The 12213-nt window shown below is 37.5% G+C and overlaps 1 protein-coding gene across 1 annotated transcript in view; it reads right to left on the bottom strand.

Moving 5' to 3' along the window:
* DEUP1 (deuterosome assembly protein 1) overlaps positions 1 to 12213 on the bottom strand; it is an 82059-nt gene that overhangs the window by 47117 nt on the left and 22729 nt on the right. Inside the window, exons 5-6 of the mRNA XM_088017795.1 lie at positions 5615 to 5749; positions 1492 to 1605 (exon numbers count right to left, since the gene is read on the bottom strand). Coding sequence (XP_087873921.1) covers positions 1492 to 1605; positions 5615 to 5749 — 249 coding nt within the window. The remainder of the gene's footprint in view (positions 1 to 1491; positions 1606 to 5614; positions 5750 to 12213) is intronic.

Raw genomic sequence — 12213 nt, 5'->3', positions numbered from 1 at the left:
ACAGGCAATTCACAGAAAAGGAAATGGAAAAGACTAAGAAGGATAGGAAGAGATGCTCTTACAAGTAGTCAGAGAAATGCAAAGCAAATCAAGCCATTCTGCTATCAGTCCAAGTTGGTAAAAATCAAAAGACTGATAACATTCCATGTTGGTGAAAGTATGAGTACCCCACAGACTGTTCACAAATGGAAATTACTATAACCTTTTGGGAAGTAATATGCTAGCTAGTATTTATTTAAGAAATTTAAATGGACAAAATACTCTTTGGCTCAAGAATCATTTCTAGGATTTTTAATCTAACAAAAGAAAAACAATAACATTTGAAGATGTATGTACAAGGATATTTGTTACAGTATTACAATAGCAAAAAAACTAGAAACAACTTGAATGTTCATCAATAAGGAAATGATTGAAAGAATTAAGGTATAGGTACAATGTACTATGATATATACGGTAATAGAAACGATTTTATTAAATATTATGCAGAATTAGGTAATGACTTGAAAGAATATTCATGAGGAAGGATAATTATTAAAACAACAAAATTTTAAAAAGGAAAAAATATACAACTTCCCCCAAATACATACTTTACATGTTTGTACAAACAAAAGAAAAAGTATGGAAAGAAAAACACCTATTAAGTGTTTGTATTAAATTGATAAGAATGGAGAAGATGATGCTATTAATTTTACATTGGATTATTTTGTATTGTTAGATTCAGAGAACATATATAACTTAGGTAATTTAAGTAACGTAAAGAATGAAAAATAAGAAACAAAACCAAAATCAAACAAAAACCATAGTTTCTCACTGGCTTTAATAAAAATTCCAAATCCTTGGCCAAGATTTTAAGGCTTATTATAATCTGTATTCAACTCACCAGGCTTACCATCTCCTACCATTCCTCGCTTTCCACAGGGACTCCCAACCAATGGGCCCATTTTCTAAACCCAGAATTTGCCTTTTGCTCTCTTGCTTCAGTGATTTTGCTCCACCACCCAAAATACATTCTCAAAATACATCCATTCTTCAAGGGCTAGCCTCAGTCCTACTCCTGCTGGAGGGTATTTCCTCACTATCTCAGCCCAAATTTTTCCCTCACCCTTCTGAACTCTAAAAGGATTTCCCATTTGCTTGCCATTAATTATCTGTAAATATGTACATCTGTTATCTCTACCTCTAAGCTGTAAGGTTCTTGAGGTCAGGAACCAAGCAATCTTAGACTTTCTAAGTGACTAGCCCATAGACATGCAAAAACATACGTTATTTAATGATATAATAGCAATGGTCACTTTTAAAAGTACCATCCTTTGAGACATGTAGACTAAATGCACCATTACAAATTTTCATGCCCTTGCGACTTTACCCAGTGTTAGACCTACTCTGGTTATTTTCCCTTGGTTGGGATTTCCATCTGCAATAAGACTGATTATAAAGACAGTAATAGTTAACCTCTAATTTTTTCTAAGAGGATAGTATTAGGTAATGTACCTGAAATTGATTACACTTCTCAGATAATAATTTTTGTTGAGCATCTAAAGAAACCAGATGAGTCTGATATAGTATCTCTTGCTTGTCCCATTCTCTTGATTTTGCTCTAAATTCCTTTTAAAAAAGTGGAGGGACAAACATAAATTGAAGAAAAGTATTCACTTAAAAGCACAATGAGTAAGGCTTCTTTCATTTCTACACCTTCATTCTAAACAACTACATTCATTCTTTCCCCATTTGGAGAACAAAATAAATACTGAATCACTCATCTTGGATTTATTACTAGATACAGCTTCTGATTCTTGTCACCAAACCTGTATCCTTAATTTCGTTTGTTTGTTTTTATGGGATAAGGCTTGGACTGATTTGGTGACTTTGTCCCTTGTGGTTTTCAAAGCTACTGTCCAAGGTAAAGCCAAAATCAACTCATTCTGGGGAACAGAACAACCATCTAATTTAGGATACCAGCAGAGCTACCCTGGGGAAGAAGTGGTGGAATGAGCTTGATACAACATACTCGGTTCTACAAGTTTTTGTTCAAAGTAGTATATTCGTAGAACATGAATGTTCACAACTTAACACAAGGAAAGGATATGGCTTTGGGAATCAATCATTCAAGGAAAGCTATAAATTAGGAGGCCCCTTACAGTAATTAAAGATGACTTGAAATTGAGGGGTGGTCATAAGGTTGGAAAAATGTGGCTAGGCCCCTTTTGAATATATGATAATACCTTATGATAAATAGACCATATTTATTAAGATAAATGGAAACAGTTCATATAAAGTTATTGACTTTGATTCTGACATTCAACAATTTAAAATTAGGTACACGAAAACAGGGTCTTCAATAATAGTGACGAATTTACAAAACTAGGCTCTTGTACAAAATAGCTAATATTTCAAATTAGTACAATGCAGACTTTTAAAATTCCTGTTTACTTTTAATTTTGGAGGGAGTCTGGAGTCAGAAGTCAAAATATGGGCAAGGTTGACTTACACGGTTCATATCTTTCAGTTAATACTAATATTTAGCAACACCACCCAACAATCTCAATCTTGAAAATAAGTATTTCCCAGCATGCTTTAAGAGGAGGCAGGGGCAGTAACCTCAATTCTTTACAAATTCTACAACAGGTAGAAATGAGGTCAAGAATGAGGCCAAGCAGGCTAGAAATATGGGTCACAGACATCAGCAGGTGCTCACAACAGTCCTGGCTTTCTTGATCTTACAGATGTATTGGTTTCAAGACTGGTTTCAAGCCAGCACAATATATCCAGTAGTTATGGGACCATACAGAGACCTAGGGACTTTTATGAGGATTTTTGCAGAGACTGAAGTTTGTCCCCCGCCAGGTTCTGGAGAGTCTGTAGACTTGCCTAAACCTCCAGAGTAAGTTCTCCATGGCTGGAAAAGGTTTTCTGGATCAAGGTTGAGAGTGGGTCAGGGTCATTAAGATTAGAGTTTCTAGGGGAAGTCCATTATTATATATGTTTTTTAATCCCTTTACTAAATACTGGAAGATGGAACTAACTTTTCTTTAGTGATGGTTCTAGGTCAGGGACTCTACAAACCTCCACCTGTAAGATGGCTTTAACTTTTTAGTATGAACATTTCACACTTACATAAAAGTAGAGATTTAAAAAACTCCTGTGTACCCTTCACCCAGTTTGACCACCATCAACCTAACCATCTCCATTCCGCCTCTCTTGCCACCCTTTCTTTGTTGGACTAATTTAAGGCAACTTCCAGACCTCATGTATTCTCACCCCTAAATGCTTCAGTGTGCGTCTAAATGTATACATATGTGTATTTTTTCTCCCATAACCACAATGTCACGTATAAGGTATTTTAACCCCATCTATTGGTGAAAAAATGAAATCTCTGTGAGACTAACAACTTGCTTGTATCACAAGGCAAATAAATGAGTCAGTCAGGAAGTGTTTTAAATTATAAACTGTCATGTTCTTCCACATCAACATGCTATTTCCCACTTCTCTATTACTATACCAGTGAATAAACATTTGTCCCAAAGGAAAAACATGCTTAGATGTAGACTAAAACTGGGACAGCCCATCTCTTACACATTAATTTTTCATATGGCTCTAAGTAAAAACAGGTACATGAAGTGTCTCCACAATTATACAGATTAGACTCCCTACACAGTGTGCTTAAAGATTATTATATAAGTACAAACCTATCAGGTTATAAATATCTATATCTATATATATAGATTTTTTTGTTTTTTGTTTTTGTTCTTATTCCTACTCAGAGAGGAGGGGCAGGGCAGAGGCGGGAGGGGGAGAGAGAATCTCAAGCAGCCTCCATGCCCAGCATGGAGCCTGACATGGGGCTCGATCTCATGACCCCGATTTCATGACCTGAGTTGAAATCAAGAATCGGACGCTTAATCGACTGAACCACCCAGGTGCCCCAGCTCATATTTTGCTACTAATTTCATCTATAAATTCATGAAATCTATTTTATGTAAATATTTCATTCCCTAAATATAAAAATGTTCACAAAAAGTATTTAATATTACTTTCAGGACTTCTTTTTTTTTTTTTGGCTGTACAATTTACATGACTGTGGTTGTCCCATAAAACCCCATGAGAAGTCAATCAAAAGGCTAATCAGTGACTTGATCTCTGCATTTTCAGTGAAGGCATATGCATCACAGTGCACATCTTTGGGCATCTTCTATGAGACCAGGATATTTCTGAAGCCAGTCTGGTCACACCACCATAAGAGCCAGGTGGTTACACATGGTGCATTTTCCTGCAGAGTCAATTTTACTAAGCAGTAGTAATTTTGTATTTAAAAAAAAACATATATTATTCAGAATACAGGAATTTAAAAGATAAACCCAAGCTTTCCAGCATTTTCTTTCTTCTTTTAAAGATATTTTGGAGGGAAAGTCTGAGAAGGTCTGTGAATTGAAGAGTAAAATGATGAAAATCAAACGAGGCAATGACAAGTAGAGGAGGAAGGAGATAAGAGGCAGGACACCAGGGAAAGGGGCAAATCTGGGCTGGAATACGAGGGGTAAGAGAAAGGAACTGACCAAAGATCCCTAAGTATCTGCCCGGGTGACTGGGAGAGGCCAGCCATCATCTACTGGAGAAGTAGAAGGAAGGGAACTTGGGGCGCCTGGGTGGCTCAGTCATTGGGCATGTGCCTTCAGCTCGGGTCTTGATCCCAGGGTCCTGGGATCGAGCCCCGCATCGGGCTCTCTGCTCAGCGGGAAGCCTGCTTCTCCCTCCCCCACTCTCCCTGCTTGTGTTCCGTCTCTCACTGTGTCTTCCTCTGTCAAAAAATAAATAAAAAATCTTAAAAAGAAGAAAGGGAACTCATTGGCTGGCGATGGTGAGAGGGATGCTGGGGTTTAGGGCTTGAGAACAAAAGAAGGAACAGAGTGGGCTAACTTGAGGTCAATTAATGAACAATAATGGAAGCCCTAGGAACTGGGCTCAGGTTAGAGAACAGGAATTTATAGTAGAATCCATCTGCTGTTACATGACTTCTAGCAGGAGTGCTCAAGAGCACAGGGAAGAAAAATAGCGGGTTTGTTTTTTCCAAGGTTGGGAAGTTAAGGGATAAAAATAAGTGCATCCGTGAATAGTAAGCCTTTTTAGGGATGCAGATCTCAGAAGCTCTGGGTGATATATGGTGGCTCTCTTGGAGTGGCACTACGTCTTTAAGAAAAAAAACCCTGAAACGCCAAGCCCTGTTCCAAAAACTGTTATGAGGCTTCTTTGGGATTTAAGTACCTAATAGTTAAATAGCCATTAAAAGATTTATTAGATATTCAATTTAACTGACCCCAGGGATGTCCTTCAATTTCACTCAACATCTGCAGTTTCTTTGAACTCTATTTCTTTTTGGCTCTCCAAAAATGCTGATCTGTATAAAAGATGCATAAATCAAAGTGATGTTTTAATTCGCTAAGTGCCTAAAGGGAAGGTGCCCTAAGAAAATACAGTGAATGAGAAGCTGATTTGTAATGGTGTTTGCTACCACAGCTGTGCGTGCCATGGTGCTCAGCGGAGACGGCCAGCCCGCCACAGCTGCAGAAATCGATCCTGACCACGCATGAAAGACACTAAGAAAGTACAGACGGCTCACCTCTAATTTCTGGTTCAAATTGCTCATTTCAAAGGGTATTTCTTCTCTGAGGTGTGGTAACTCCTTTCGCCGAACTTTACTTTGTTTCATCTGGTGCAGTCTCAGTTTCTCAAAGCTATTCGTCAGTTTGGAAAACTGGAAGTAAGAGAGAAGGCTAAAGTCTCACTGTGGCTGGTGTTTCTGACTCGAATTCACGAGAGTTCTTTTCTTGGGCACCTCTTTGAAGATTTAAGTCATGACTGGAAAATGCGGTAATGCTTAAATGTTCTGATTAGTGAAGACATGACCAATTATTAAACCTAAATTATTGAAGCTGAACACCATTTGGTTTTCATGTAAATTTGGGACTTCACTAACTGCACAGTTAAATGATTCTCCCGATAAATATTTTGTTTAGCTTTGTCTTAACCGTATGTAGCAAAGCTTACAAGTTTTAAAAACCAAGTTTTTTTCTTTTATTTAGTGCCATCTTGTGTTGACAATTTCAATTTCAGTAAATTCTATAAAATAACAAGTGTATATTTTATTCAAGAAAACTGAATACTGAATTTAAAAGATACAAACAGCATAAACTACTTATTCATGTTGATCTGAGTTTAAATAAATTTAAGTATCAAATTGCTACAATCTTTTTCTTACCAATAGTTCTTTTTTTTTAAGATTTTGTTTTTATTTATTTGACAGAGAGAGACACAGCGAGAACAGGATCACAAACAGGGGGAGTGGGAGAGGGAGAAACAGGCCTCCCGCTGAGCAGAGAGCCCGACGCGGGGCTCGATCCCAGGACCCTGGGACCATGACCTGAGCCAAAGGCAGATACTTAACGACTGAGCCCCCCAGGTGCCCCTTTTCAATAATTCTTTTAACTTAGTGCTATTTTTTCTGTTTCTTGTTATACCTTCAAATAATAAATTAAAAGCAGCTTGGTCCATCAACATTTGTAAAGAAATCTCTAGATAACTATTTATGAAAGTTCTTTGATTTTATTTTGAATTTTGAAATAATTATACAGTATAATTATATGGTATAATATTAAATCCAGGAAATTCACATTGGTACAATACATGTGTATAGTTTTATGCCATCTTCACATATGTAGATTTGTGTGACCACAACCACAATCAAGATACAGAACCATTCCAACAGCACAAAGACCTCCCTGCCTTTGTAGTGACACTCATACCTCTCATCTTCCCACCCCTAACCCCTGGCAACTACTAATTTGTTTCTATCTCTATAATTTTGTCATTTGAGAACGTTATAAAATGGAATCAAATAGTATATGACATTTTGAGATTGGCTTTTTTCAGTCAGCGTAATGCCATGAAGATGCATGCTTGTATCAATAGTTCATTCCTTCTTATCGCTCAGTATTATTCCATGGTATGGATGGAACCACGGTTTCCTTGACCATTCATTGAGACATTTTGGTTATTTCCAGTTTTTGGCTACTACAAATAAAGCTATGAATGATCGTGTCTACTTATCTAATATTAGTCACTTGCTTTCTTTTTCTCATATCATTTTAAAATGGAGATATAGAGTGCCAAACTGTGAAACAGCCAAGATGTCCATCGACAGATGAATGGATAAAGAAGATGTGGTGTATATATACACAATGGAATATTATGCAGCCATCAAAAGGAATGAAAGCTTGTCATTTGCAACAACGTGGATGGAACTGGAGGGTGTTGTGCTAAGTGAAATAAGTCAATCAGAGAAAGACATGTATCATATGACCTCACTGATATGAGGAATTCCTAATCTCAGGAAACAAACTGAGGGTTGCTGGAGTGGTGGGGGTGGGAGGGATGGGGTGGCTGGGTGATAGACATTGGGGAGGGTATGTGCTATGGTGAGTGCTGTGAATTGTGTAAGACTGTTGAATCACCGACCTGTACCTCTGAAACAAATAATACATTATATGTTAAAAAAAAAAAAAGAAGATAGCAGGAGGAGAAGAATGAAGGGGGGGGAATCAGAGGGGGAGATGAACCATGAGAAATGATGGGCTCTGAAAAACAAACTGAGGGTTCTAGAGGGGAGGGGGTGAGGGGATGGGTTAGCCTGGTGATGGGTATTAAAGAGGGCACGTTCTGCATGGAGCACTGGGTGTTATACACAAACAATGAATCACGGAACACTACATCAAAAACTAATGATGTAATGTATGGTGATTAACATAACATAATAATAAAAAAATTTTTTTAAATGGAGATAAAATTCACCTACCATAAAAATCACCTTTTAAAATATAAAATTCATTGGTTTTTAGTATATTCACAAAGTTGTGCAACCATCATATTACCTAATTTCAGAATATTTTCATTACCTCAAAAAGAAACCCCAGAATATTAGAATGATTATACATTTCTTCCTGCCCCCAGTCCCTAGAAACTACTAATCTATTTTCTGTCTCTATGGATTTGCCTATTCTGATCATTTCATATTAATGGAATCATATATTACATGGTCTTTTGTGTCTGGCTTCTTTCACTTAACATAACGCTTTCAAGGTTTATCAGTGTTGTAGCATGGATCAATACTTCCTTCCTTTTCGTGGCTGAATAGTATTCCGTCACATGGATATGTCACATTTTGTTTAACCCTTCGTTAATTGATGGACATTTGGGTTCTTTCTAATTTTTGAATATTACAAATAGTGCTGCTATGAACACTTGTGTACAAGTTTCTGTGTGGATATATATATTTATTTCTCTTGGGTACACAACTAGGAATGGAATTGCTGGATCATATGGAAACTCTGAGTTCAACTTTTTAAGGCACTGCCAATCTGTCTTTCAAAATGTACCATTTCCCAGTACTACTGGGAACGTACAGGGTTCTAATTTCTCCATGTCCTCATTGACACTTGCCATTGTCCATCTTTTTGATTATAGCCATTCTGGTCAGTGTGAATGGGTATCTCATGATTTGATTGGCATTTCCTTAATGACTCATGATGTTGAGCATTTTTTTCATATGCTTATTGGACACTCGTATACCTTCTCTAGAAAAATGTCTATTCATATCTTTGCTCATTTTAAAGTTAGGTCATTTGCTTTTTATTATTGACTAGTATGAGTTATTTTTTTTTTATTCTGGACACTAGTCCCTTATCAGATATATGTATTGTAAATATTTTCTCCCACTTCGTGAGTTGTTTCTTCACTCTCTTGATGGTGTCCTTTGAAGCACAGAGGTTTTTTAATTTTGGTGAAGTTAAGTTCATCTGATTTTTCTTGTGCTTTTGGTGCCAAATCTAAGAAATCATTGCCTAATCCAAGTTCATGAAGATCTACTCCTTTGTTTTTCTCTAAGAGTTTATAGATTAAGTTTTTACATTTAGGTCTTTAATCCATTTTGAGTTAACTTTTGTCTATGGTTTAGGTCTGACTTAATTCTTTTACATGTGGATATTCAGTTGTCTCTTTACTGTTTGTTGAAAAGACTATTCTTTCTCCACTGTATTATCTTGGCACCACTTCTGCCTTCTTTTGATTAATATTTGCATGGTATTTTTCTACCTTTTTATTTCAACTTACCTATATAGTTATGTCTGAAGTGAGTTTCTGGAACAGAACATATAGTTAGGTCATATTTTCTTAATTTACTCTGTCAATCTCCATCTTTTAACTGATGTATTTAGACAATTCCCTTAATGTAATCATTGATATATTAGAGCTTAAGCCTTACTCTTGTTGTTCTTTTCTGTTTTCCAGTTCTTGGTTTCTCTATTTTAGCTTTTATGTCTTCTTCAGTGTTATTTGAGCATTATTTAGAATTCTATTTTGGTTTATCTATAGTGTTTTTTAATGTATCCATTTGAATAGCTTTTTCAATTGGTGCTCTAGGTATTACATTATATATATGTAACTCATTACGGCCTACTGGTGTCAACATTTTACCAGTTCAAGTGAAATGCAGAAGTCTTACTTTTTTTTAAAAAGATTTTATTTATTTATTCATAAAAGACAGAGAGAGAGAGAGAGAGAGAGAGAAGGCAGAGGGAGAGGCAGGCTCCCTGCTGAGCAGAGAGCCCAATGCGGGACTCGATCCTAGGACCCTGGGATCATGACCTGAGCCGAAGGCAGACGCTTAACCATCTGAGCCACCCAGGCGCCCTGTGAAGTCTTACTTTTCTTTATGTCCCTTTGCCCTGACCCATTCATAATATTATTGTCTTAAGTATTTCCTCAACATACATTAAGAGCCGCATTAGACATTGTTATAAATTTTGCTTTAGCTGTCAAACAATTTAGAAAACTCAAAGAGAAGGATAGTATTACATTAACCCATTTTTTAACTCTTTCCATTGTTTTTTCTTCCTCCCTGATGTCTCAAGATTCTTTCTTTGCCATTTCCTTTCCGCTAAAGGAACTTTCTTTAGCCATTATTTGAAGGTAAGTTTATTGGTGACAAATTCTCTTAGTTATCCTTCATTTGAGAAGGACTTGATTTTCCCTTCATTCCTAAGGATATTTTTTCTAGGCATAGAATTCTGGGTTGACATTTATGTTCTTTCAGCAACTGAAAAATGTTCCACATCCTCTGGCCTCCATGGTTTCTGAGGAGAATTCTGTTATCTCAACTGATTTTTCTCTATAGGGAAGGTGTTATGTCTTCCTTGCTGCTTCCAAGATTTTTGTCTTTGTCTTTTAGTTTCCAGAACTTTGCCTACGATGTGTCTTGTTGGTTTCTCTGTATTTATCTTGTGTGAATTTCACCCAGATTCTTGAATCTGTAGGTTTATATCTTTTACCAAGTTCTGACACTTTTTGGCCATTACTTCTTTGAACACTTTTTCAGTCCCCCTCTCTTCTCCCTTCTGGGAATCTGATGACACAAATTTCCAATCTTTTGTTAGAGTCATACATGTCCCTTAGTTCCATTTTCTTTTAGTCTGTTTTCTCTTGGTTGTTCAGATCGGGTAATTTCTATTCTGCTATCTTTAAGTTCACTGACTATTTCCTCCGTCCTCTTCATTCTACTTTTGAGCCCATCTACTGATTTTTTTTTTTTTTTTTAGTTTGGTTATTGTATTTTCCAGAGATAAGATTTCTAACTGGTTGTTCTTCATAGTTTTGTTTCTTTGCTAAAGCTTTCATTTGTTTCAAGTATGTCTGTAATTCCTCACTGAAGCATTTTTATAACAGCTGCTTTAAAATCCTTGTCAGATAATTCTAACATCTATATTCGCTCAGTGTTGGCATTTCTTGGTTGTCTTTTCTCATTCAAGTTGAGATCTTCCTGGTTGCTGGTGTGATGAGTGATTTTTTTATTGAAACCTGGACATTTTGGGTATTGTGCTATGAGACACTAGAGTTCCTTTAGGGACTGTGTTTCAGCCGTCCTTTTCTGATGGCATTCTGGCAAGGAAAGTGGGATGCTACCTCATCACTGCCAGTGGGCAGGGGGAGTTCAGCTCTTGGCCTCAGCTGGTAACCCAAGGGAGGCGCTCCTTATCCCTGCTGAGTGGGAATGGGAGTTCAGGATCCCCACTAGTCTTCACTGATACCACCTTGACTGGAGGGGTGTAGGTGACTTGTTACTGCTTCTCACATGTCCTTCAGTGAAAGTGTAGTGAGGGCGAGTGGCCTCATTACCACCGAGAGGTGGTAAACATCCTGACTCCTTATTAGGCTTCCCTTGATACCATTCAGAGAGGAGGGGATTGCCTCATCACCACCAAATGGGCATACTAGTCCTGGCTCTCCATATGGCCTCCACTAACACCATGGGATGGGGAGGGCCTTGTTAAAACTTGGTGGTCATGACATTCCTGGCTCTCCACTCAAGTCTTCTCTCACACCACCCAGGCTGGGGAGCCTGGACTACCTCATTACAGGCTGGTGAGAGAGAGGCTGTCTACTCAGCCTGTGCTGAGGGGAGGGATGGGTTTGGGGCTGAAATCTTTTTCTGTAGTGTTTGGCTGGAGTACAGCAGTTATTATCTAAAAGTGTATAATGTTGCTAGGCTGTCTTTTTCTCGGTCTTTTGGCTGCAGAAAGCAGGCATTCCTTGGGATTCTTTTTGTTTGTGCCCTTTGGAGCGTCTGGGTTGTCAGCTTCTCTGTTAACCCAGACTGGGATAAAAGAGGCAAAGAGAAATCCCAGGGAACTCACCACTATGTCACTCCTTGGGTACCAAGGTCTTAGTTGGCCTGTTTCCTCCCTCCACTCTCAGCATCTTCATATATCATTTTATAGATAATGTCCAAGCTTTCTAATTTTAATTTGCAGGATCTAAATGCACCTACTCCATCTTTCCAGAAGTGAAAATCTCAAATATATACACAATTTAATCCTAGTTTCATAATGGTTAGAAGGAAAAGAAAATGCTATCTTTTCAAAAAGGAAACAATTTCTATGAGAAAGTTCTGACAGAGTTAAGTTATTCAAAGAAGAGTGTGGTAAAGTGTATCCTTCAGATATTTTAGGAAAATGAAATAGTAAATAAACCAGGAATTTCAAAGAAGGAATCAGTAGAGTGAGCTAGCAGCAACCAAAGCATGTTTGCCACAAGACAGCATTTGCTGGTTAGAAGAATGACATATTATAAGCTATTATGCAAACCAGTTCTCTCTTTTGCCCTCCTTCC

Source organism: Eumetopias jubatus, unplaced genomic scaffold (assembly GCF_037043125.1).
Source record: "Eumetopias jubatus isolate StellerSeaLion01/CBP00866 unplaced genomic scaffold, mEumJub1_p1.0 scaffold_13, whole genome shotgun sequence".
NCBI lineage: Eukaryota > Metazoa > Chordata > Mammalia > Carnivora > Otariidae > Eumetopias > Eumetopias jubatus.
Note: the sequence above shows the minus strand (reverse complement) of the source record. Positions and strands in the feature narration are given on the sequence as shown.